General features: G+C 52.3%; 1 protein-coding gene and 1 long non-coding RNA gene across 2 annotated transcripts in view; both read right to left on the bottom strand.

Annotated features, from left to right (window-relative positions):
• Positions 1–10903: 10903 nt before the first annotated feature.
• LOC145533225 (uncharacterized) overlaps positions 10904–27351 on the bottom strand; it is a 45184-nt gene continuing 28736 nt past the window's right edge. Inside the window, exon 3 of the long non-coding RNA XR_014073924.1 lies at positions 10904–11076. This is a non-coding gene — a long non-coding RNA (uncharacterized LOC145533225). The remainder of the gene's footprint in view (positions 11077–27351) is intronic.
• CEBPB (CCAAT enhancer binding protein beta) lies at positions 25156–27079 on the bottom strand. Its single transcript, XM_081560271.1, has one exon. It carries the CDS (start codon positions 26858–26860, stop codon positions 25802–25804), a length of 1059 nt encoding a protein of 352 aa, XP_081416397.1. The 5' UTR covers positions 26861–27079; the 3' UTR covers positions 25156–25801.

Below are 27351 nucleotides of genomic sequence, written 5' to 3'. Positions count from 1 at the left end.
GGGGACAGTGCAGGGAGATCCAGGGGTTTCTCCCAGATCCCATCCTAGGCAGAATCCACACAGCAGAAAATGTCCAGGCTGCTTCTTGTGGTCACTGGCCGGCTCACGGTGGGACACAGTGACCAAGCAGACCTGGTGCCTGTCCTCAGAAAGCTGTCACTTGGGTGGAGGAAGCAGGCATCAGAGCTGGAGTCTCATTAAAAGGAAGGAAGAAGAGGGACTCCCCTGGTGTTCTGGTAGTTAAGACTCCATGCTTCCAACGCAGGGGGCGTGGGTTCAATCCCTGATCAGGGAACTAAGATCCCACACACTGTGTGGCTCAGCCAAAAAAGTTAAAAAAAGAAGAAAAGGAAGGAGAGGTGGCAGGAGAGGCCTCCCAGGGAGGTGACTTTGAGTTTAGGGGTGAAGTGTACATAGGACAGACCTCTGGGAAGAATCAGAGGAAGAGAATCCTGGGAGCGTATGCAAAGGTCCTGTGGTGGGCCGAGTGTGGCCTCTTTGGGGTAAAAGCATAGAAAGGGAGGGTCAGGGTGATGAGGCAGGACCAGAAACAGATCAACAGGCACCTCTAGGCCAAGGCGAGGGGCTGGGATTTTAGTTTATGGGCCACTGGGAGCCATGGAAGGCTGCAGGCAGGGCTTAGGCTAGATGTGCTCAGACTGGGAGCCCAGGGCATCAGATCTGCAGGATGGCCTGGAGGGGCCTGAGCAACTTTTGGTTCTCAGACCTGAGGCTCCAGGCCTCTGGGGCCCTCCTCGGTCCAACATTCAGGGCTCTGGCAGCCTGCAGGCAGAGGCCCAACGGAGCCGATCCCAGGGAGCCATGGCCCCTTGCCTGCCTGCCCCCACCTGGACCTCCTAGGGAACATTCCAGGCAGCGATTATCTCAGGTTGGAGCACTAATTAGCCCAGTTTCACCTCAGGCCTCCCCAGCTCTGCTCTGAGAGGGCCCCTTGGGGAGACAGCCTCCAGGTACAAGGTCCCAAGGGAAGGCTGGAGGGGCAAGAGAAGGGGCCCTGCAGAGCCGGTTCCTAGGAACATGCAAAACTGCAACTGCAAACCCGAGGTGTGGAAACAGCCCTGCTGGCTGGCGATGCCTGCAGCAGGCTCCGCCCCATGCCCACACCCTTCCACCCCCAAGCACCTTGTACCTCGGGGAGCCCCAGGCTCCTGGCCGCCCCCACTCCCACCCCCAGATCCCCACTGTGTCTCTCCTGCTCTCTCTGGTTCTTCACCTCTCTCAGCTGCACCTGGCTGCGTGTGTGTGTGTGTGTGTGTGTGTGTGTGTCTCTCTCTCTCTCCTGCTCTCTGTCCTCTCACTCTCTGTCTCTCCCCATCTCCTTGCCCTCTAGCCCCAGCTTAAAGCCCAGGCACTCTCCCCTTCCCCGCTGGGCTCCAGCCCGAAGCCCCAGGTCGAGGGACGCCCCTCGGGTCCCAGCCCCTCGGGGGCGCAGGGTGGGAGTGAGTGACCCTAAGAGGCCCCAGGCAGAGGAGTGAAGGTGGTGTCTGCACAGACTGCTCCAACCCTGCCGGGTTTTCCAGCTCAGCTCCGCCCCACATTGGGCCACCCCCTCCCCAGGGACCCACCCTCCTTGCGCCAAGTGGGGCCTGACTGGGAGTGTCCTGGAAAACAGAAGGGGATGCAGGATCAGCTCGCCTGAGCCCTCCAGCCAGCCCAGGCTAGGGCTGGAAACTTACAACCCTATGAACATGCAGGGAAAACTGAGACTCAGAGAGGGCTTCGGGCCACAGAGCTGAATAGGGTCAGACTTTGAACCCAGGGCCCAGGAAGGGATGCAGATGTAAACAAAGGTCCCCCTCTTGCTCCTGGCCCCTGGGTCTCCTTCCCCAGAGGTCACCCAGCTCCCAGTTTCTTGTGTGTCCTTCCAGAATCATCCAGGCATATCCATATGTCTCTTCTTTTATGAATGTTTTAACACAAGTGATGGAACAATAGACACTGTTCTGCACCTGCTTTTTCACTTAGCCATATCTTGGAGATCTTGTCTTATCAAAGCCTTCTTCCTTATTTCTAATGCCTGCTGTGTCTTCCAGGGAGTAGACCAGCCTCAACGATCTTGCCCAGCCCCACTAATGGACATCCTGGTTGTTTCCAGTCCTTTTTCTATATATATATGTATTAATATACAGAAAATGTCTCAGCGAACTGCATCCTCCCAACACCCACATGTGTATCCACACAGGTTCACACACATGCTGGGCTGCTGATCTGTAGGAGCCAATTGTCTAGGAAGGTGGCAGTGACTGTAAAACCCAGGGATAAGCTCAGAAATCATCACAGTTGCAGACTTCTGGATGCTCCAAAGCACCCGAAGTGGGAGCTTGGGTGAAGGACCCTAGAATCTGAGTTTTTAACAAACACCTCTCAGAGAAGAGGGACTCATCGAGCTGAGAGGCTGTGGCAAAATAGTGGACTGTTCAGCTGTATTTTCCAGCTGTGTTTCCAGCTTGCAGGGCCCGGGGGGGACACCCTGCCCTCCATCTCAGGGTCTCCCTTTTGTTCCATTCATGTGAGGCTCTGGAAACATTGGTGGGGGTGGTAGAAAGGACTCTGCATAGTGAAACGTAAGCAATAATGAAGCTGAAAAAAATCAATAAATGGGGAAACAGAGGCAAAGAGAGGCAATTGGACAAGGCTGAGGTTCCACAGGCCCTGGTGTTGATGCAGCCAGGCTGAACTTGAACCAAGGTCTCCTAACTCTCAGCCACGAGTTTTCTGTTGTATTCCACACACCCTGGTCCAGTCTCCTGTCAGATAGCCAGTACTTATCCACTCATCCACCCAGTGATCTGCCTACCAGCCCATCCCTCCTCCTTCTCCTGTTCACTGTTCACATCATCACACAGCCCACCCTACCCATCCAAATCCATCTATCCATCTAGTTCCCTGTCCACAGACCCTCATCCAGCCACCCATCCCCCAACCTCCATGCAGGATTCGGAGCACCTACTCAGTGCCAGATGCCGTTCTAAGCGCTAGGAGCCCAGGATCCACGAGAGAGACCGGTTCCTGCCCCAGGATCTCAGCGCCTATGGAAGAGTGAGCACAGATAGAGAATCACACACATCCAGACCCTGAACGGGGTCCTGGCTGGGAAGACCATGCACAGGGGTGGAAGAGAGCACGTGGAGGGTCAGGGAAGTCCTCTTTGGGTGAGGACCCTCTCCAGGGAGGATTAAGTCAGGAGTAGGCATGAACCTGGGGGAGAGGGGAGGGAAAGGCATTTGTTGACGAGGCAGCAGCATGGGCCGAGAGTACGAGACAGAGGAGCAGCGAGCTGGGGGCTGGAGGAGCGGCCCTCTGACGAGGATGGAGGGTGGGAGGCGAGGAGGGCTGAGGCGTAGGTGTGAGCAAGGACATGCTGGCCAGGGGGGACAAACCGATGGGAGACCCAGCCATGGGGTGCGCGGGAGAGGGGTGCTGAGAGGCCTGGGAGGCCTGGGGTAGGAGCCACAGAGCAGAGACCACCGGCCAGGAATCAGACTCCCAGGAAGAGGGCTGCACAGAAGAGGCCCTGGAAAGCCGCGAGGCTCCTCGGGGCACAAGGTCGGCTTCCTGCCTCTCCCGCGGGGGAACCAGTCCCCGCGCGCGCACCCGGTCACAGCACTCTGCCAGCTCCCCCACCAGCTCCCGGCTCCCTGCCAACCCTGGCCCCCTCCTCCCACTCACCGGCCACTTCATCAGGGGGCACCAAGCATTCCATAACGGGCCCCCTCGGGCCTCACCCAACCTGCAAGGACTCCATTAAAGCTTAGCGGGTCACTCCATTTGAAGCCTCCACATCGCCTCCACAGTACCGTGACGCTATTTATTGAGTGCCTACTGTGTGTACCAGGCCCTGGACTCAGCACTTTCCACCATTCTTTCATTCTAGTCTCTCCTCTCCCTGGCTGCCAGCACCCATAACCCTGGGGGTGAAATCAAATCATAGCCCCCTCTGGTCAGAATGCCACCTCTCCACGGCCGCATCCACACACCACCATCTAGTGCCCCTCCTGCTTCTCCTGCTCACTCCCAGCAGCCCCCAACTGGCCTCCCTGCCGCTCCCCACAGGGCAGGCCTGGCCCCACCACACTGTCCCTCTCTCCCTCCTCCTTCAGGCCTTCGCTTAAATACAGCCTCTCTCACTGAGGCCCTTCCTGACCTCTGCAGTTAAATGCAACACCACACATAAAAGCACACACACACACACACCCCACCAGCATTCCTTCTCTCTCTTTTTCTAATCAAAGTTGGTTTTTTTTAATTTTTAAAAAATTATTTTGGCTGCACTGCACGGCTTTCAGGATCTTAGTTCCTCAACCAGGGATCAAACCCAGGCCCTCGGCAATGAAAGCATGGAGTCTCAAACCCTGGACCACCTGAGAATTCCCTCTCCTTCCTCTTCTGCGGACTTCCCTGGTGGCTCAGGCAATGTGGGAGACCTGGGTTCGATCCCTGGGTTGGGAAGATCCCCTGGAGGAGGGCATGGCAACCCACTCTAGTACTCTTGCCTGGAGAGTCCCCGTGGACAGAGGAGCCTGGCGGGCTGCAGGTTCTTCCTTATTTTTCTTCCCAGCACTCACCATCTCACTGGGTGTATCTCCCACCACGAGCATGGAAACACCATGAAGACACGATCTGGGGCTGCCTTGTTTTCTGTTGTATTCAGGGGCTTAGCCCAGGTCATGGCACATGGCAGGTGCTCATTCCTGGAACACATCCTTGAGAGTCTTTTGTGTGCCGGACACAGGGGCACAGACACAGCAGAGAACAACAGGGAAATGTGGAAAGCGGCAACAGAGGCTCTGGGCCCAAGACATCGTGCAGTCACTTCCCGTTTGTGGGACCTCCAGAGAATACTGGAGCCCTGAGGTTCAGCTGATCCCAGAGACCAGTGTCCCCCTCCACCCAACGCCATCCCATCAACTCCTCCAAGGACCCCATGACACCCACAGTGTAATTCTCCTCTGGAAAACGCTACGCTCAGTTACCATATGGTCTGTGCTTTCACAGGTTTCACAACAGATGCCAGTTAACCACAAGCCGCCTCGACAGGACCCTCAGCGACCCAGAACTGGGTTATGTTGTTGTTCGTTTTTCCCTTTGTTTCCATGAGTTCATCCACCAGCGATTTACCTATTGGGCACCAAGTGTGTGGCTGTTATGGAGGATCGTGGCTGCTTCACTTACAGGCAGGACTCACACACAGGGACTCAGGAGCAGAGAGACGGGCTAGGAAATGGGGAGGGGTGTGGAGCCACAAGAAGACATGCCCACCGAGTGGGCTTTGGGTGGATGAGGCTGGTGAAAATGTACCAGCTCTTCTGAACCCAGGTTACACTTCCATAAAAGATTTACCTTTTAAAAAGTATAACAGGAGAAAAGAAAGGAGAGAAAAGACACATATGAAAGTGTAAGTCGCTCAAATGTGTCTGACTCTTTGCGACCCCACGGACTGTAGCCCACCAGGCTCCTCTGCCCATGGAATTCTCCAGACAAGGATACTAGAGTGGGTTGGGAATCAAACCTGGGTCTCCTGCATTACAGGCAGATTCTTTACCATCTGAGCCACCAGGGAAGCCCAAAAAGTGAAAGTGTTTGTTGCTCAGCTCTGTCCAACTCTTTGCGACCCCATGGACTGTAGCCTGCCAGGCTCCTCTGTGGGTGGAATAAAAGGCACATTGGCACGCACTTTTTTTTTGGCCACACCACACAGCATGCAGGATCTTAGTTCCCCAACCAGGGATAAAACCCGCGACCCCTGCCATGGAAGCACAGATTATTAACCAGTGTATTGCCAGGGAAGTCCACATTGGCACACAGATTGAAGTAATGCATAGACCAAGGTCTGGAAGTTTGCACCTCAAAATTATAAAACCCTCCAAGGAGAGTGAGGAAGGGATTGGCCCGGGGGCATGTGAGCCTCATCAGAAATGTTTTCACGTCTTAAGAGAATGAATGCGTGTCTTACTAGCATCGTTTGAAATCTTGGTCTAAAAAGGCAAAGAGGTCACTCAGGGCATCAACGAGCAACTTGTATCTATTAAGCACCTACTGTGTGCTCCAGGGGCACACGGTTAGCTCCATCAAGCCCTAATCTTCCTGAGTTTCACCTTAGCTCAGCCACGGATGGCAGCTGGGAACCAGAACACGGGGTTCCTCTCCTGGCCCCCGTAGCCCTGCACAAAGTAGTCCTCCTACTTCCCAGGTGAGGAAAACTGAGGTCAGCAAGGTTAGTGATGGTGACACCTACACTCAAAGAATGTTCCTGAACGTCTAAGGAGAAACTCAGGTGAAAGTGCTCGGTGACCTCGCTGGACGCCACAAGCCCGGCTCCATGAAAATGAGGAGACCCGGGTTCTGAAACCACTAAGAATCTCAAGACGCAACAGCGGAGCATTAAACCAAGTACGGGGCCCTCCTGAGCGCAGGGCCCTGAGCGGCTGCCCGGGGTGCGGGCTGGTGAAGACCGTGCTGGTCTCACCTTAGCTCACCAAGAGCTTTCTCAAAACTCAGAGTGATTTATCCACTTGTACAGAGTGAAGTCAGTCAGAAAGAGAAAAATAAGTATTGCATATTAACACATATATAAGGAATCTAGAAAAATGGTACTGATGAACCTATTTGCAGGGCAGGAATAGAGACGCTGACATAGAGAACAGACTTGTGAACACATCAGGGGAAGCAGAGGGTGGGACAAACTGAGAGGGTAGCATTGAAATATATATGTATTACCGTGTATAAAATAGAGCTGCTGGGAAGTTACTATATAACAGTGCTTCCTGGTAGCTCAGCTGGTAAAGAATCCACCTGCAATGCAGGAGACCCCAGTTTGATTCCTGGGTCAAGAAGATCCTCTGGAGAAGGGATAGGTTACCCACTCCAGTATTCTTGGGCTTCCCTGGTGGCTCAGACGGTAGAGAATCCCCCTGCAATGGGGGAGACCTGGGTTCGATCCCTGGGTGGGGAAGATCCCCTGGAGGAGGGCATGGCAACCCACCCCAGCGTTCCTGCCTGAGACATCCCCTGGCGGGCTGCAGTCCATGGAGTCGCAGAGAGTCAGATACGACTGAACAACTAAGTACAGCACAGTGACAACCTAGACGGGTGGGACGGAGGCAGGATGAGATGGGAGCGGAAGGGAGGGGATATATGTATATTTTTGGCTGATTGACATTGTTGTGAGGCAGAAACCAGCACAGCATGGTAAAGCAATTATCCTCCAATTAAGAATAAATTTTTTAAAAAACCTCAGAATGGGAAATAAGTGAGTTTTCTGAGTAATCTTCAGGCGGTCTGAATCAAGCTCCTTTCTCCAGAACTTTCCATCCCATGCCAGCTGCCTTACCACGCTGGTGTTCCTAGGTCTAAGGGCAACACGGACTCCCTCCTTCCTACGATAACGACACCGACAACTGCGGCTACTATGATTGGGTGCTTGGGACGGACAGGCATTGTATCGAGATCTGCACCCATTGAACTCCTCGAGTCTGCTCATCGGTGCTATATTAGCTAGATGCTCTTGTGGGCAGCCTCTGGAAGTGGAAACTGAGGCACAAAGCAGGGAGCCACTCAGCCCAGGTCACACCAGCAGATGGGAGCAGAGCTAGGATTGGCACCAGAGCCCACACGCTGGCTCAGGAAGGAAGGCAAAGGCCAGTGGGACGCGGGCGGAGATTGGTGGGGCCGCCCGGGGCCAGAGAACCAGGCTCCCGGGATGGGAGTTGCAGGCGGGGCCGCCCTCTGTCCCACTGCCTCCCCTCCGCACTTGGAGCCCTGAGCCTGAGCTCTGGGCTGGAAGAGACTTTGCCAGGCAGAGGTTTCATCATCCTCTGCCAGGCCTCGGGGAACCCGTGGGAGCCCAGCAGGGCTGTCCATCCCACTGCGTCCAGGCCAGAGCACTGGGTAAGGAGCACACTCCAGGGCCCCCCAGGCCCGGGTTCAAATCCTGTCTCTGCCACCCACCAGGCAAGTTCGTCTCCATCTCTGAGCTCTTATGGATTTTTTTGGTTGTTGTTTTTCCTTTTGAACCTCAAGTACCAGAAAGGCCAGTTTATCTGAGCTGACTCAGTTCACAGTGTCGTCTCCATTGTCCATGCAAGGCTCCTCTCTGCTTTCATCTTTCATTCCCCTTCACCCCACTCTCCACTCCCTGCCCACTCCATTCTCCTAGGTCGGATATATATCTTTAATTTTATCATTTTACTTTTATTTTGAGTTTAACTTACGTAGGATAACATGCAGAAAAGGAACTTCTCTCAACAAATTTTTGTCAATGGATTTTTATCTCAGTGCCCATATATTTATGTATAAATGCATGTGACCACCACCCAGATCAAGACATAGAACTTTCGTAGCAGCCCAAAAGGCTGCTCCATGCCCCTTCTCAGACGATACCTCTGCCCACAAAGGAACCAATATTTTGACTTCTAGATTTGTCTGACCGATTCTCAAACTTCGTATCTGAGGAATCACACACAGTACGTGGGCTTCTGTGTTTCCCTCCACAGGATTCTTTTAAGATTCATCCATAACATGCATGAATCAACAGCTTACCCCATATCGTTGCTGAATAACATTCCACTTATAGATGGATTACAATGTGTTGCTCTTCTCACTTGCTGAAAAACATCAGAGTTGTTTCCAGTCTAGGGCTCCTATAAACAAAACTGCTGGGACTATGCTTACAGGTCTTTTCGTGGACATGAATTTTCATTTCTCTTGGGTATACTGAAGGTCAGCTGTTTTTATTTGTTTTTAAACTTATTTTGGTGTAACCTTTCAACTCATAAAAAATTACAAGAGTTACAGGGACTTTTCAGTCAAGCTATAATATCCTTCACCCAGATTGTTTATATTTTGTCCCACTTGCTTTACCACCTTCCCTCTATTTATATTTCTCTCTCATCCTGAGTTATTTGAGAGCCAGTTGTAGACATTGTTGTTCAGTCACTAAGTCGTGTCCGACTCTTTCACGACCCCCTGGACTGTAGCCCGCCGGGCTCCTCTGTCCATGGGATTCTCCAGGCAAGAATACTGGACTGGGTTGCCATTTCCTCCTCCAGGGTATCTTCCCGACCCAGGGATCGAACCCGTGTCTCCTGCGTCTTCTGCATTGGCAGGGGGATTCTTTACCACTGCACTGCCAGAGAAACCCAGGTGTAGACATGATGTCCTTTTATTCCTAAACCCTCCAGCCTGTATCTCCTAACCCTCTCCCCTCCCTGCCTCCCCCCCTCCACTACACACCCAGTACTACTATCAGGTTCAAGACACAGCATCAATGCAGCACTACTATCAAATCCACACACCAATTCAATATTCTATAATCATCCTCAAAAAGTCTTTATGGTTCTTTTTCTGGTCCTGAATGATTCCTAGCTTCCCTCAGTTGTATGTAGGCTCTTTCAATAGTTCCTCAGCTTCTCCGGGACGTTCTCGTCATGCTTTTGAGGATGACAGGCTAGATCTTTTGTAATACGCCCTTCACTCTGGATTTGCTTGAGGGTCCCTCCTAGTTAGATTCAGGTCATGCATCTTTGCAGGGAGGTAACAGAAGTGATGCTGTATTCTTCCTGTGTGTCCTGTTAAGCATCACACAGTCATGATTTGTCCTATTGCTGGAAAATAAAGATAATAAAAGTTCCCACCTCCTAGACGTATTAAAAGGATTAACTGAGACACAGCCGAAGGCCTGATTTTGTAATTATTATCTCTCCTGCCATTGCAGGCAGGGCCAGACATGGGCTAGAAGAACAAATGCAGGGCTATCCCCACCCAGACCTGTCTGCTGGGCTCTAATCCTCACCTCCTAGAACTTGCAACCAAGATGCACAGAGAGATGGGAGTGAGTACACAGGAGCCCAGAATTCTAGTCAGACCAGACTGGAGGCCCCTTTGTGCTGGTTCAGCCTGATCCCCTGAGGGATGGGGACCCAAGGCCCTGAGTGTGCAGAGGACTTCTCCAATGTCACATAGCAAGCCAGTGGGGACTCAGCCCAGCTGCTGCACCCTCCACACCAGAGGCTTTAACCCTGGGTGGTTTTGCCCCCCTAAAGGGACACTTGGCAATGTCTGGAGACATTTTTGGTTGGCACAGCTGGGGGCAGGGATGCCACTAGGCATCTAGTGGATGGTGGCCAGGGATGCTGCAATACCCAAGACAGTGCCCCACAACAAAGAATTATCCTGCCTCACATGCCAATAGTGCCAAGGTTGAGAAACCCTGGTCCACACTCAACTCATGACAGCAGGCACTGAGTAAGCCCTGGCCAACTTACGCTGCCTACTTTCTCCCAGAGCCCACCTGACTGCAAAGAAAGGGCAGTTTGGACCTTCAGCAATGTCTAGGGCTTAAAAAGAGGAGTCGCCATTGTACAAATGAAGGTTTGCTCCCTGAGTCTGATTTTCCCTGAGTTCACAAGGGTTCAAGCTTCCCAGGTGGCACTAGTGATAAAGAATCTGCCTGCCAATGCTGGAGATGTAAGAGACATGGGTTCGATCCCTGGGTCCAGAAAATCCCCTGGAGAAGGAAATGGCAACACACTCCAGTACCCTTGCCTGGAGAATCCCATGGACAGAGGAGCCTGGCGGGCTACAGTCCATGGACTCACAAAAGAGTCAGACAGAACTTAGCATCTGAGGAGGACAAGGGTGCAGATCAGTGCTAATGGAGAAGGTTTGACGCTGTAACAGCCTCTGGGGAGCTGGGTGGTGGGGGCTTACAGGACATCAGCTGGATTGCTAGGTGGGGGTGGCTACACCCTGAGATCATGTCATCATTTCTGGGCTCTGATTTTATAGACTCTGAGGCTCCAGGTGGCTCTAGTTGTTGGCAGAAAGAGACACCTAACCCTGACATGTAGCAGATTCTCAGTAAATGATTTGCTGGCAAAATCAATTGTGATAATAATTGATCTTTATTGAACAGGTACTACGCACACTGCTCTAAACATTTTGCCCATATCATCTCATTTAACGTCACCATGCATAGGTACTATTATTGCCATTCCCATTTTGCGGAAGAAAAAACTGAGGCACAGAGAAGTTAAGTCACTTGTCTGAAGTCACAAGCTGTTAAAAGAAACATAAATGAATGAATGGATTAATGAATGAATGAAATGAATACCCATCCCCATCTGGATTAGCACTTTTGCTTCAAACGTTACCAAATTGAAAGTCTGGTTACAACACTTCTTGGCATCATAACAACCCCAGTTCAACACCCCTGACTCCCTGGTCTCCCCCCTCACTGCTTTGAGGGACTGTGTCCCCAGGACTGAGCCGGAGGTAGAGATTTATGCCACAAAGATCTGGGGACCCTAATTTAAGGGGACCCTTTTGTTTATCAAGGGCTTACTTCCCACCAAGCCTCATGCTACACAACAGTCAGGAATGTGAGAGACCCATCACACAAATGAGGAAACTGAGGCTTAGAAGGAGTAGGTCATTTATTCCAGGTCAAACATCACCCACCTGACTCGTGAGCCCCACGGGGAGTCAGAAGGAAGAAAGGGCAATGAGGAAAACCTGACAGTGGCGAGGGGACCACGGAGAGTCAAACTCAGTTCAAACTAGTTTACAGAGAGTCCCATCCTTCCTCCCTGGGTCCCCAGAGACTCACCCCTCTCTAGATTGTTTGAGAAATAACTCAATGGTATTGAGTTCATTTTTTTCCTCTCCCCCCTGAATAAAGTCAACAGTTACAGCAAAAAAAAAAAAAAAATCCCTTGACCAGTCTCCCCAAACTGCATCTCAGCATTCAGACAATCCAACCTGCACAGAGGCACATTCAATGACATCATTACAGTGTTTGTGGCTGTGGGGACTTGGAGGCCATATCAGTGTCCATCATAAGGGGGAGGGCACATTAAAATGTGGCAGACACACCACAAGAATGGTACGCATTTGAGTAAAAGGCGGTGAAGGGACCAGAGCAGCATGGAGACATCTCTAAAACATTGTCTGCCAGGAACGGATTGGATATGGTTGTCCACTAAAGTATCGTCTGAGCTAGAGAAAGGTCGAAACAACTTAAAGCTCCATCAAAAGAGGACAGGTTAAATGATTAGGGTACATCCATGCAACAGAATACCGTGTGATCATTAAAAAGATTGAGGCAGCTCTACAGTACTGATATGATACAGTGTTGAATGAAAAAAGCAAAGTACAGACCACAATGGCAAGCGATATGATATGATGTGCAACGTAAATACCGTGTGTGCGCTCCAGTTCACACAGACCATCTGAAACCAGAAACACTGCTGGGAACTGCAGTGACCGCTGGGGAAGGAAACTGAGAGAGTGAGAGCTGAAGTGGAAGGAAGACCAGCTCTTCACTGCAAACTCTTTCATATCTTTTGGAATCTTGAATAAAGAGCATATGTTATATATTCAGATTAAATACAAATTAAAAAGAAAAATGCATAAAGGCCGTGAGGGAGTGGAATGGAAACATCCACAAGAGAGGTGACATAGTGTAGGGTAACACAGAGCAGGGTAAGGAGGCATCCAACTGGGGCGCGCGAGGGGGGTGGGGCAGGGGTGTGTGTGTGTGTGTGTGTGCAGAGACAGGAAACCAGTGACATCAGGGGACCGTCAAATGAGGAGATATACTGAGGATAATGGGAGCCAAATTTCTCCCTGTTGAAAAGAGAGTTCCCAATTTGGAAAGAGAGACAAACAGAATCAGTGTTATGTTGGAGTGAAACTAGAGTTATCATTGGAAACTCATAGTCTTCTGGTAGATGATGGACGATGATGATGATAGGTGCAGAAATATTGATAATATGTAAATGTATGTCTATATACATACATAAGTATGTAAATACACGTGTGTGTGTGTGTGTGTGTGTGTGTGTGTGTGTGTGTATTTATAGACGCACAGCCCTAAGAGAGCCTGGGAGCAGACACACTCCAGCAGCAATAAGTACCCTTCCTGCCGAGATACTGGCTTCTACTGTTCTCTACAAAAAGGAGCCCAGGATCCTTAGAGAAATGGCTGATTCCAGGGCTGCAGCAGGGAACTAGCTGAACCCAGAACACTTCCTGCTACAAGGTTAGGGAAGCGCTTAAAGAATGGTGGCAACATGTCAAAAGGGCAAGAAACTAACAAAAATAAATTATTTATTGAAAGCTTGATGAGCAATGGGATAGTTACATGGTTTCAAAGTACCTCCCCTCAAACAATTATCAACTGCAAAGGGAAAAAAGTAACTTTACAGATGTTCATTGTGACAGATAATCTCTTCAAGTGATGGAAGTAAGCACCACCATCCTCACCACAAGGAAAGAAATGTTATAACCATGTGAGGGAAGGGGTGTTAACTAAACTGACTGTGGTGATCATTTTATAATATATGCATGTATCAAATCATTCTGTTGTACACCTTTAACTTCAGTTCAGTCACTCAGTCGCGTCTGACTCTTTGTGACCCCATGGACTGCAGCACACCAGGCTTCCCTGTCCATCACCAACTCCCTGAGCTTACCCAAACTCATGTCCATTGAGTCGGTGATGCCATCCAACCATCTTCATCCTCTGTCGTCCCCTTCTCCTCCCGCCTTCAATCTTTCCCAGCATCAAGATCTTTCCCAATGAGTCAGCTCTTCGCATCAGGGGGCCAAAGTATTGGGACTTCAGCTTCAGCATCAGTCCTTCCATAGAATATTCAGGACTGATCTCCTTTAGGATGGACTGGTTGGATCTCCTTGCAGTCCAAGGGACTCTCAAGAGTCTTCTCCAACACCACAGTTCAAAAGCATCAAACCTTTAACTTATATGATGCTATACATCAATTATTGCTCAGTAAAACCGGGGGCAAGGGGAGGGAGTTAACACCATCAACAACAGGACAAAGAAAAGAACCCAGCATCACTACCATGATTTATCTGCATGGTATGAAGACGCATGATCTGAATCTAACCACAAGGGAACAAGAGACAAACCCAAGGTAACGGATATGCTACAGTACAGCTGGCCTGTCAACCTCAAGAGAGTCAAGGTCATGAAAATCAAGAAAGGACTGAGGAGCTGTTCTAGATTAAAGGAGACTAAAGAGACATGGCAGCTAAATACAGCATGTGCCCTGAACTGCATCCTTCTAATGGACATTATTAGGACAACTGGTGAAACCTGAATGGGTCTGAGGACCTGGCAGTAATGCAGAATGTTAATTTCCTAATTTTGATGGTTAGACTGTGGTTATATAGAAAATATCCTGTTTGTAGGAATTATATATCAAAGTATCAAGGAGTGATCAGGCAATAGGTCAACAATCAATTCTCAAACAATTCAGGGAAAAAGTGTTCTTTTACCATATTTGTAACTTTTCTATAAACGTGAGATCTTTTTTCAAAGTAAAAAGTGCTATAGACTGAATGTTTACATCCTCCAAAATTCATGCATGGAAATAACCCACTGTGAGGGTATTTAGAGGTAGGGTCTTGGGGAGATGATTAGATCCCTTTAGGAATGAGATTAGTACCTGTGAAGACCCAGCATCTAGGAATCAGGACCTCATCAGACACCAAAACTGCCGGCAACTTGAACTTCTCAGCATCCAGAACTGTGAGAGAGAGATTTCTCCTGTTTAGAGGTCACTCAGCCTATGGTATTCTGTTATGGCAACCAAACTGACCAAGACAGAAAGTATTTTTAAAACAGAAAAAAAAAAGTAAGAAATGGAATAAGAACTAGGACTGAATATGACTACCAGGAATTAAAGCAAATACTCATAGCATTTCCTATGACTCAGTAAGGATCTCCTGGGTATATGCCCAACTGAAATATGCACATATGTTCACCAAAAGACATGTATTCTAGAATGTTCACCACAGCCTCAATTCTGAAGACCTAAAAGCTGGAAACAACCTCAATGTCCCTCAGCAATAAAATGGGTAAATACATTGTGGTATTTGGTGTCCATGCAGTAATGAAAAGGAACAAACGCTAATACACACGGAAACCTGGATCAACGTTGCAGTTACAATAGAGAAAGAAGTCAGACACTGGGGCTTCCCCGGTGGCTCAGCGACAAAGAAAGAATCCACCTGCCAATGCAGGAGACACCCGTTTGGTGTCTGATCCAGGAGAATACTACATGCTGAGGACCAGCTAAGCCCATGCACCAGAACCGTGGTGCCTGTGCTTGGGCACAAGAGAAGCCACCCCAGTAAGAAGCCTGCGCGTCGTAACTTGAGAGCAGCCCCCACTCACCACAACTAGAGACAAGCCCGCACAGCCACAAACCCCAGCACACCAAAAATAAATAAATGAACAAATTGCTTAAAAAAGAAGTCAGACACACACACACACACACACAGAAGTCAGATACAAAAGCAGGCATATTGTGTGATCCCGTTTATAGAAAGAGCAGAAGCAGGAAAAATTAATGTTTGCTGTTAGAAATCAGGACGATGATTACGCATAGGTGGTGGAGGTGACCAGAAGGGGCTTCTGGAGTTCTGGGGAAGTCATCTGGGGATCTCGAGGCTGGTTACACACACGGGTCCACACAGGGAAGGTCCACTGAGCTGTGAACCTATGCTGTGTGTACTTTCCCGCATGTGTATATTTCACTAGGAAGAAAAGACATGAGACGATGAGCTGCATGAATAAGGATAGATATCAACCACATTAGTGGGGGGTGCATTGAGAAGTGGGTAGAATGGATGCAGGGAGCCAGGATGGAGGCAGAAAGTGAAGCAAAATGTCCTGCAGACCTTGAAAGGACTGATGGCAATCTCGTCCCAAGAACTGGAAGGCATGATTAGCCAATGCGCTACACCGGAGTTTGAAGACGAAAGGAAGAAAAGACACCATCTGTGTGTCCCTCCCCAACTGGTGAGCGATCTTGATGACTGGCCCCATTTGGCACAAGAGGCCCGAGGCCTGGCTTGGGTGAGGCGGCCCGGTTCCTGGCCCAGTTCTGTCTCCTCCACAGCCTACTGACCCCCACTCACCGGTTTCTCCGGGGGGCTCACCTCCTCCCCAGGCACCTCCCACCTCCAGAGCTCCATAGGCCAGGGCCCGTGAGGCAGGAGTCTGGGGACAGCTACAAAAGTCAAAGCTCACCCGCCCAGCTCCCTGGCCTACAGACTCAGCTTGCAGAGACCCCAGCCAGGCCGGCCCCAGGCAGGCTGGCTGAGGTGCCTCTCGGCCCCGGTGGACCACAGGCTCAGCGGGGCAGGTGGCGGCGGCGGCCGCTCAGGGCAGAGGGGTTATTTGGGGTGGTGTGGCGTGTCTGGTCCCAGCGCAGCTGCCAGCAGGCTCTGTGAGCTGCAGCCGGGGGGCTGGCCCTCTCTGTTTCCAAACCGAGGGCCTCCCTGGTGGTTCACGTGGGAACAGTGTGGAGCAGGGTGTGAGCTCCCTGGGGTCAGCGGAAGAGACTCCGTCCATTCCAAGGTCCCGATTCAAGTCTGTCCGAATAGGGGCTGAGATTCAGAGTCTCCGAGGAGGCACCTGAGGACAGGCAGAACACTTTCCTGACCGACTCCTTTGTGCGTTTCTTCTGGAACTGAAATGAATCGAAAGAAATCCTGCCACCCCATTGTCTGTTGTTTAGTCGCTAAGTCATATCCAGCATTTTTTGTGACCCCATGGACATTAGTCCCACTAGGCTCCTCTGTCCACAGGATTTCCCAAGCAAGAATACTGGAGTGGGTTGCTGTTTCCTTCTCCAGGGGATCTTCCCGACTCAGGGACTGAACCCGTGTCTCCGGCATTAGCAGGGATTCTTTACCACTGAACCACCTAGCAAGTCCCACAAGTTAACAAAGTGCAGTTTACTCCATTCCAGTTATAAACCAATGAAGCTGTTTAGAGATAAAATGGTTCCACATTAAAGATCTGGATCTCCCATTTCTTTGGGAAAATCAACCAACACTACGTCAACACAATCATCTCCCACTTTCCATGTCTTGGTATGATCAAACTTGCCACAGTAGCACCTTAAGTTCAGTTCAGTTCAGTTCAGTCACTCAGTCGTGTCCGACTCTTTGCGACCCCATGAATCGCAGCACGCCAGGCCTCTCTGTCCATCACCAACTCCCGGAGTCTACCCAAACCCATGTCCATCAAGTCAGTGATGCCATCCAGCCATCTCATCCTCTGTCGTCCCCTTCTCCTCCTGTCCCCAATCCTTCCCAGCATTAGGGTCTTTTCCAATGAGTCAGCCCTTCGCATCAGGTGGCCAAAGTATTGACGTTTCAGCTTCAACATCAGTCCTTCCAATAAACACCCAGGACTGATCTCCTTTAGGATGGACTGGTTGGATCTCCTTGCAGTCCAAGGGACTCTCAAGAGTCTTCTCTAACACCACAGTTCAAAAGCATCGATTTTTCAGCGCTCAGCTTTCTTCACCGTCCGACTCTCACATCCATACATGACCACTGGAAAAACCATAGCCTTGACTAGACGGACCTTTGTTGGCAAAGTAATGTCTCTGCTTTTAAATATGCTATCTAGGTTGGCCATAACCTTCCTTCCAAGGAGTAAGCGTCTTTTAATTTCATGGCTGAAATCAGCATCTGCAGTGATTTTGGAGCCCCCCAAAAATAAATTCTGACACTGTTTCCACTGTTTCCCCATCTATTTGCCATGAAGTGATGGGACCAGATGCCATGATCTTAGTTTTCTGAATGTTGAACTTAAACTGGAGAACAATTAAGACCATGGCTACCTAAACACTGGCTGGGTCACAAGACCTATCCAAGACTACAGAGAATCCCCCACATTGGACAGAAATTATTCTTCCTAAGCAAAGAGAAACCTCCTTGTGTTGAGCTCATGTGCAATAGCATCAGTAGAACATTCTCAGACAAGGAAGCACTGGGGCATCACTAAGAAATGCAGGTCACAAAACAGCCCACACAGGTTGATTCCGTTTTGGCAAACGTATCAGTTAGAAATAGATTCAGCTGCCAGTAACAGGAAGTCAAAATGTCAGGGACCTCAATCAGCACAGATTTATTTTTCAATCATGTAAACAAGTCCAGAGCAAGGCAGACAAGGACTGGTGTGGTTGTTGCATTACCATCAAGAACCCAGAGGCCTTTTATCTTTTGGTTTCACCACTCTCAGCATGTGTCTTCCAGGCTTCAATGTTTGCCTCATGTTCAAAAGGGTCCTTGAAGCTCCAGCCATCACATCTGAGTTCTAGGCAGGAAGTAGAAAGAAATGGGAGTTGGAGGCAAAAGGGGAGGTGTCTCACAGCTGAGTCAGCCCATTTTAAGTCTTCCAGGAAACCTCACCCACGATCTCTGTTTATATCTTATTGGTCATCCTTAGCTGCAAAAGAAACTGGGAAATGTAGTCTTAGTAAGGCACTTGCCCCTAGCAATAGACAGGTCCCAATGTTAAGGAAGAAAGGGAGGTGGTGTGTATCAAACAGACATCTGCTATACTGAAGAAAAAATACACATAGAACAAAAGTTCTGGAAGAAAATAACTACTGCGTACAGAAGTCTCTATCTCTATCTACAATCACCCTGCACAAATTAACCAGTTAAAACTTTACAAAACGTGATAAAGAATATTATCCTCTTATGACAGATGGGGAAACAGACACAGCGAGATACAGTCATTTGCTCCAAGTCACACAACCAGGAAATGGTGATTTCGGAACTAGAATTTTGTTGTTGTTCAGTCGCAAAGTCACATCTGACACTTTGTGACCCCATGGACTGCAGCACACCAGGCTCCTCTGTCCTCCACTATCTCCCTGAATTTGCTCAGATTCATATCCATTCAGTCAGTGATGCTATCTAGCCATCTCATCCTCTGCCACCCTCTTCTCCTTTTGCCTTCAATTTTTCTTCCAGCATCAGGGTCTTTTCCAATGAGTTGACTCTTAGTCTCAGGTGGCCAAAGTATTGGAGCTTCAGCTTCAGCATCTGTCCTTCCAATGAATATTCAGGGTTGATTTCCTTTAAGATTGACTGGTTAGTCAGTTGATTGACTCCTTGCAGCCCAAGGGGCTCTTAAGAGTCTTCTCCAGCAACACAATTTGAAAGCATCAGTTCTTCAGTACTCAGTCTTCTTTATGGTCCAACTCTCACATCCATACATGACTACTGGAAAAACCATAGCTTTGACTAGATGGACCTTTGTCAGCCAGGTGGTTATCTCTGCTTTTTAAAACACAGTCTAGATTTCTCATAGCTTTTCTTCCAAGGAGCAAGCGTCTTTTAATTTCATGGCTGCTGTCACCATCCACAGTGATTTTGGAGCCCAAGAAAATAAAATCTGTCACTGCTTCCACTTTTTCCCCTTCTATTTGCCATGAAATGATGGGATCAGATGCCATGGCCTTAGTTTTCTTAATGTTGAGTTTCAAGCCAGCTTTTTCACTCTCTTCTTTCACCCTCATCAAGAGGCTCTTTAGTTCCTCTTCACTTTCTGCCATAAGAGTGGTGTCATCTGCATACCTGAGGTTGTTCATATTTCTCCCCACAATCTTGATTCCATCTGTGATTCATCCAGTCTGGCATTTCGCATGATACACTCTGCATATAAATTAAATGAGCAGGGTGACGAAATACGGTCTTGTCATACTCCTTTACCAATTTCGAACTGGTCAGTTGTTCCATGTCCAGTTCTAACTTCTGCTTCTTGACCTGCATACATGTTTTCCAGGAGACAGGTAAGGGGGTCTGGGATTCCCTGGTGGCTCAGATGGTAAAGCGTCTGCCTGCAATGCCAGAGACCTGGGTTCAAGCCCTGGGTCGGGAAGATCCCCTGGAGAAAGGAAACGGCACCCCACTCCAGTACTCTTGCCTGGAAAATCCCATGGACGGAGGAGCCTGGTGGGCTACAGTCCACGATGTTGCAAAGAGTCGGATACGACTGAGCGACTTCACAAGGGGGTCTGGTACTCTGAACTAGAATACAGGCGGCCAAATTCTAGCATCTGGGCTCTTCATCCAGCGAGATGGTAATGATGTTATAAATAACATCATTGTTATTGTTAGTGATGATGGCTATTTCTGACTGTGTGCTGGCACTGTTCTAAATATGCTGCATGGATTAACTCATTTAATTCTCGCAACAACTTTACATGACAAGTACTATTATTATTCCATTCTATAAACAAGAAAACAGAGGCACAGAGAGGTAAACTAAATTACCCAAGGCCACCCAGCAAGTGTGAAGAGGGTCTGCATTTCTGGGTAGGAGAATGATGGGTGCTTGGTATTCCCTTCTACCCTGTATTATCATCCAACCCTCCTACCACGATCATACGCTACTTAGGAAATCAGGGAAGAAAACACTCCTCCCGGAGTCCAGATCTCGCCTCCCCTCTGACCGCCTACTGCCCCCCCGCCCTGGCCTGCTGGGAGGCCTGCCCACCCCCCTCAGTGCCCTCTCCCCTGCACTCACCGCTTCCCAGAGAACTCTCCCTCTCTTGGCTGCCCGCCTCTGCTCCTCCCAAGCCCCACTCCTGGCATGGCCTTCCCCTCATTCCTGCCTGCTGAACAGCTCCCCATGGCTTCAGGCCCTGGGTCAGAGGCTCCTCACCAGCAAGGTCTCCCGGGCCCAGACAGGCAGCCTCCGTGCGCCCTTCATCCACTGCACGTTGCCTCACCCAGAGGCCGAGGGACATGTCTCATCCCACCGACAAACCTGTCAAGAGCTTTCCAGGTGCCAGGCCCTGACGGGAACATCTAGCTGTTCATCCCCAGACAACCACTCTGAGCCTCACTCCATGGCCCTGCATGAGGGACCCAGCTGCCCCCCGTCTTCCCCTCCCCACCACACCCCTGGCTGCCTCGATGCCAGCCATACGGGCTCCTCACTGCTTCCCTAACACACTGAGCTTGGTCCTGTCTCAGGGCCTTTGCACCTGCCGCTCCTCCTGCCTGGAATGCTCTCTAAACACTCTCCCCGGTCACCCTCGACCACTTTCCCCAAGGTCTTCATCGTGGTCTGAAATTAGCCCACTAACCCGTCAACCAACTCCCCCACCAGAAGGTCAGCCCCAGGGGCACAGGGCCTGCCTTGGGCTCATTGGACGCCGGCTGAGTATGTGAACAAGAGCTGGTACTACTCTCTGCTCACGGAGAAGGAGGCCCCAGCCCACACTGGTCGAGTATCTTGCTGGAGGTCACCCAGCAAGTAAGGGACAAAACTCGGAGGCTTTTTTCTCCCCCTGCCTCTTCCTCAAAGATGGGCTAAAGCGTGCAAAACCGAAATCTGCCCATCTGTTCCCCCACATACAGTAACTAACTCACCAGAAGCTGGCTTAGCCTGGGCCTCAGACAGACATGGATTCAAATTCTAACTTAGCTGCTTTCTGGGCAAGTGATGTCCCTTCTTAAAGCGTCAGCTCCCCACTCTTTGACATAGGACTCCTACCTCTTGGCCTCAGCAGGCATCTGGGAGGGGCTCAAACTCCAGCAGGCTGAAGCCCCAGAAACCCCCTGATTCCCCAGCCCACCCTAGCCTCCATCACTCCACTATACAAGGCCATGGTCAGTACCAGCTTGAAAACCCCTCAGGAGGGGCAGCTAGCAAGCTAGCCAGCTGGGGCCACCTGGACTCCACCACTCATCACCCAGGTGGTCAGCCAGGCTGAGAAAGGACTAAGTTAGGGTGGGGCGGGGTGTGTTGTCAAGAGAAGAAAACAGAGCAGAGGAAGGGTTTGGGGCAGGGAGACGGAGGCAGGAGAAGGCTTTGTGCTATCACTCCCAGCCACGGGGCCAGTGCTTCGCCTCTCTGTTTGCCCAACTAGGGAAGGGGGTGCTACACAGCACGGGCGTCATTGGATTATCGCCAATAAAAGCCACACATGTGACACCTGGAGGAGGGTGAGGGCTCCGAAAACCGAGGCTCTTCCCGCCACCATCCCTCACCTGACCCTGGCCTCTGCTGATGCCTCCTCCTAGGAGAGGCCTTCCCGGACGCCCCCCACGCCGTCCTGCCCTACCTGCCTTTCCTCTGAGCCCTTGTCCCCATCTGTCATTATCTTGTCCTTGCTGTCTGCTATCTGTCCCCAAAACTCATCATCTCCATTTTGGGAATGTGTCCCCAGCACCCAGCATAGGGCCTGGCACAGAGCAGGTGCTCAATAAATGCTTAAGGAATAAGTGAAAAAAAATACAAAATAAAAAAACCTAGTGTCTGAGAAACAGGGACAAAACAGTTCCAGAGAGGTCCAGATAGGATTTAGGGGGAGGACACATTCTTTAGGTATTTGGATGGGGAAGTCCCCCTTCTCTTTCCCATCCCGACTGTCACGATCCTTAGCTGTGCAACCTTGGACAGGTCGCCTCTCCTCTCTGAGCCGGCTTGATTGGCACCAAAATGCCAATAACAAAAGCCAGGGCCTCCAAGAGGCTGATAAGCCAGTACATGGTGAACACAGGGTCCGGCACCCAGCAGTGTCTCCAGCTTCGGTTTCTGACACTCACTTCTATCCCTGGTGAAAAATCACCAGACTGTGGGGCAACTGCCTAAGATTCCGAGGTGTCAGTGTGTTCTGTTAACTCTCCTGTCCTAAGCAAACATTGGTCAGGGGTCCCAGCTAGCCTCAGTGGTCAACCCCACTAGATGGGTCTGTGGTTACCATGACTGGGCAGCTGGGAGAAACGAGCAAATCCATCTGTGCGAAGGTCTTGGCGTGTTGTCTTGCACACTCTAAGTACTGAATGTGCATCCACTGTGATTCCTGCTCTTCAAGGCACACCCCTGGCCTCCTGCTTCACCCCATCCTGTTCTCTCTCTCATTTCCCAGCTTTTTAACAGACCCTCCCTCTTCCCTGCAAGCCTGCAGCCTGGCGATGCATATGCATAGGGTGGGTGTCCCCCCGTTTATGCTATCTCCCCAAGTCCTCTGGGCACAGCTCTGTCCACAGAGCCCCCACATGCCGCCTGGAGCACCATCAGAACTCTCAACCTGTTAACTATTTCTCCAAGCCCTCGGGTTCAAATTCCTTTAATGCTGCTTCTGAACTGCAAAACCATAAGCAAGTCACTTAACTCTGTCATTCAAGGTGCCTGAGATGGGGGCAAGGATTACTCCAGGCAGGGCCCAGGATTTGGGGTGGGGGCTGGGGTTACCAACCAGGCTCTCAGCCCCAAGCTTTCCCCAGAGACTCTGGAGTCAAACTTGGCTAGCTGGCTGCACCCTTGTTCCTCATGAGCAGTAACCCCGCTGCCATGGGCCTCAGTTTACTTTTGTCAAACTGGTGTAGCCCCCTTCCCAGGGGCTTATGTCGATTACAGGAGGGTCTGCGTGTGTGAAGAGCAACACGCCACACTCACTGTGCAGCAGCACTCAGGAAACGGGGGCCTGGAGTCGCCTCTCACCTCCTCTGCATCCTCTGGTGACAAAAATGCGTGAGAAGCGGCAGCCACCGGCCAGCTCTTCACGACTGAAGGAGCCGGGATTGGAGAGGTTCCTTCCTAAATGGCACCTCCCTCCCTCTACCTCCCTGACCCAAAGACTGAGCTACCTCATTGGCGAGGTCCAGGCCCCCATCCCACTCTGCCCCTCAGCAGGTAAATACTAGAGGCAGCTGAGTTGATGCGCTGGTGCTGGTACTGAACGGACTTTGACACTGCAGGTTCCCATCAGTCTTCCGGCTGCCCAGGGCCCAGGTTACGCGTGGCCGGTGCTCAGGCCACAAACAGGGTTAGGGAGGTGGTGTTTTCCTTGGTCCTCGGCTCCGTAAAGGTGGGGGCTGAGTGTCTATTTCCCACAGGCTTCCATGGGGAGGGAGGAACATCCAGGCCCCCAAAGGGCAAGGAGAGGAAGCGCATTCCCCCTTCTCAAATCACTGTATCAGCAACTGCTCCCGAGGTCCCAGGCTGTCCCATGTCCTCAGCAAACTCATCTACGAAGCTCCCCTATTCCACCCTCCCTCAACCCCTGAATTCCTAAAGCGGGTCTCCCTCCACAAACACATTTCTAACCCTTAGGGATGTGATAGCCAAAAGGCAGTGTCACAGCTCGAAAAGCAGGCTGTGTAATGGTAGCAACCTCTCCGAAGGTGGCTGTGAGATTTAAATGAGATGGGCAGGTCCAGGGCTTACTGGACACTGGCCCCTGGCGAGCGCTGGCCACACTCGCGCTGCACTGAAGATCCAAGTGCCAAATGCCAGGAGCCTCCCAGCGAAAAATAATAACAAGAGCAAACGCTTATATAACACCTTCTGCGTGCCAGGCACCGTGGGACGCTGTACGGGTATCCACAAACCCCTCTGTCTACATCCTCAACTCTCAGGAATGCCGTCCGGGGCTGGAATGGGGGCGGAGGAGCCGTGCAGAGGGGCAGGCAGGAGTGTAGCAGGGGGCAGGGAAGACACAGCCTTGCCTGGGGCCATTTCTGTCACAGGGAATCAGGGACGGCAGTCCTGGATTCACACCTGGGCTCAGCGTCCGTGAGCAGGTGAGCCTGGGCCTCAGTGTCCACAGTAGGTACAAACAGGACAAACGGTACTAGGAAAAGGAGTGAACGTATAGGAACCCTTCCCCCGCCTCCCCAATCTAGCTCGGATTCTCCATTCCGCCCTCCCTCTGGCCAGAACAGGCAAACACAGGCTCACCCACACACCCAGGCTACTCTCTTAAAAATATACATCCACGCACACCCTATTTTCTAAACACCCTGCCCCGCTTCACTTCCGAAACAGTCTGCTCCAACATGGGCTCAGCGGGACCAAGACCTGTACCCCTTTTCTTTCAGAGTCACAGTCCCATGGGCTGGGTCCCCAAGCACTGTGCAGAGATCAGAGCCCGCCAGGCCCCTCCAAACCCCAGCCCAGCACTCAGGACCAGCCAGAGGCCCTGCAGGCCCTCCCCAAGCAGGGCTCCTAGTCACTCCTCCCCAGCACCCAGCCGCACTGAGTCACCCTGAAAGTCTGACCCAGCACTCCTCTGCCCCTCCCCCGCGCCAGGCCTGATACCCCCATCTCCAAGCACAGGCCCTGGGGGTGGTGGTGGGGGGAGTAGCAGAGGAGAATAAGCAGCTGCAACACCCCCACCCAACCACCTAAAAAGCCAAAAATAGCAGCTCTCACACACACACACACACACACACACACGCACGCACACACACACAAGACAACCCCACACACACCAGAAAGGCAAATATAAATCCAAAATAAAGGGGGGAAAAAAAAATCAAAGCCAACTACTGCCCCCAAAAGGCTTTTTAAACATTCTCAAAAAAAAAAAAAGTTTATTAAAAGTGTTCTTAATGCTCGAAACGGAAAAATTCCCAAATATACAGATGCCTCTTTTTTCATAGAAATAGATTATTTTTTATAATACAAAAAAAGACCAAAAAAAAAAACAACAAAAACAAAAAACAACATCAACATCAACAACCCCGTAGGAACATCTTTAAGCGATTACTCATGGCCCGGCTGACAGTTACACGTGGGTTGCGTCAGTCCCGTGTACACACGCGTTCAGCCATGTTTAAACCGATTGCATCAACTTCGAAACCGGCCCGCCCGCCGGCGCCCGGAGAAGGGGGGTGGGCAGAAGGAGAGGCAAGAGTTTATCATTCATCTGTACACATAGACATCTCTTCTTTAAATAACACCACGGGCGGGCGCCCCGTCTGCACGTGCGGCTGGTGTGGACAAAAATATAGATAGATATATATAATAAAATATTAAAATTACCGACGCGCTCCCCGCGCTGCCCAGGGCCCCAGTGCCAAAGTTCTGCCGGCGCCGCCAGGGGCGCGGGCGGGAGCGCGGGTGCTCCCCGGAGTCTCGGCAGCCGCGGCGCGCCCGGCAGCGCGGGGGCCGGCCGGCCGGCCGCGGGGGACGCGCGCGGGGACCGCGCTAGCAGTGGCCGGAGGAGGCGAGCAGGGGCTCGGGCAGCTGCTTGAACAAGTTCCGCAGGGTGCTGAGCTCGCGCGACAGCTGCTCCACCTTCTTCTGGAGCCGCTCGTTCTCGGCCGTGAGCTCCAGGACCTTGTGCTGCGTCTCCAGGTTGCGCATCTTGGCCTTGTCGCGGCTCTTGCGCACCGCGATGTTGTTGCGCTCCCGCCGGATCTTGTACTCGTCGCTGTGCTTGTCCACCGTCTTCTTGGCCTTGCTCTTGACCTGCGAGGGCGCCGGCGCCGCCCCCGCGTAGCAGGCGGCGGCGGCGGGGGGCGCCTTGGCGTCGGCGGGGCTCGGCGTGCCGGGCGGGCTGGACGACGAGGACGTGGACAGGCTCCCGCTGCTGCCGCTCGGCACCGCCTGGTAGCCGAGGTAGGCGCGCAGCGCGTACGGGAAGCCGGCCGCCATGCCCGCGGCGCCGCCGCCCGGCGCTCCGGCCTCCTCCTTCCGCTTGCAGTCCGCGGGCTCGAAGCCCGGCTCCGCCTTGAGCTCGGCCGGCGGCGGCGGCGGCGGCGGCGGGGGCGGCGGGTGCAGGGGCGCGAAGCAGCCCGGGTGCAGCGCGCCCTTGGCGGCCCCCAGGCGGCTCAGGCTCACGTAGCTGTACTCGGCCGCCTTCTTGCAGTTCTTGCCCCCGTAGTCGTCGGAGAAGAGGTCGGAGAGGAAGTCGTGGTGCTGCCCGGAGGAGGCGGGCGCGGGCGCGGGGGCGGGCGCGGGCGGAGCCGCCTCGAAGGTGTCCGTGGCCGTGGTGGGTGCCGGGGCCTGCGGCGCGCCCAGCGGCTCCAGGTAGGGGCTGAAGTCGATGGCGCGCTCGTGCTCACCGATGCTACCCAGCTCGCCGGCGGGGGGGCGCGGCCCGGGTCTGGCCGCGGGGGGCGCCGCGGGGGCCGCCTTGCCGCCGTACGCAGCAGCCAAGCAGTCCGCCTCGTAGTAGAAGTTGGCCACTTCCATGGATTTAAAGGCGGGCGGCGGCGGCGGCAGGGGGAGACATGCTGGGTCCCAGGCCACCAGGCGTTGCATGAACGCGGGTGCCCGGGGAGGGGGCCTGGGGCTGCCCGCGCCGGCCGGCCCGCAGGTGGCGCGGCCTCCCGGCTCCGAACGGTCGCTGCTGTGTCGCCGCCGCCGCTGCTGCTGCCGCCGCCGCCGCCGCTGCTCCGGGGTGGCCGCTATCAGTGCGGGGGGCTGCCGGCCGGACCCTCGGGTGGGTCCCCTTCCCGGTCCCGTGCGCGGCTCTGACTCGCTAAAGTTTCTCCCGAGCCCGTTTATTTATAAAGGCGGGCCATAGCAACGGCTGCGTCACGCCCGGCGGCGGCCCCTCCCTCCCCGGGCACGCAGAGGACACGCCGCGGCCGCCCGGGACCCCCGGGCGGGCGCCGGCGGCGCGTGCGGGCCGGCCCGGAGACCGGGAGCGCGCCCCCGTGGGGCCCCCGGCCTGCGGGGCCGGGGGTGGCGGCCTCGGGCCCCCCCCTGCCCACTCCCACCCGGCGGCCCCGGGATGGCGAGCGCGGAGA

Source organism: Giraffa tippelskirchi, chromosome 13, assembly GCF_054371585.1.
Source record: "Giraffa tippelskirchi isolate mGirTip1 chromosome 13, T2T-mGirTip1v1.2.pri, whole genome shotgun sequence".
Classification (NCBI taxonomy): domain Eukaryota; kingdom Metazoa; phylum Chordata; class Mammalia; order Artiodactyla; family Giraffidae; genus Giraffa; species Giraffa tippelskirchi.
Note: the sequence above shows the minus strand (reverse complement) of the source record. Positions and strands in the feature narration are given on the sequence as shown.

Coding starts and splice junctions, on each gene's coding strand:
- CEBPB (XM_081560271.1), bottom strand. CDS start 26,860: ATGCAACGCCTGGTGGCCTGGGACCCAGCATGTCTCCCCCTGCCGCCG.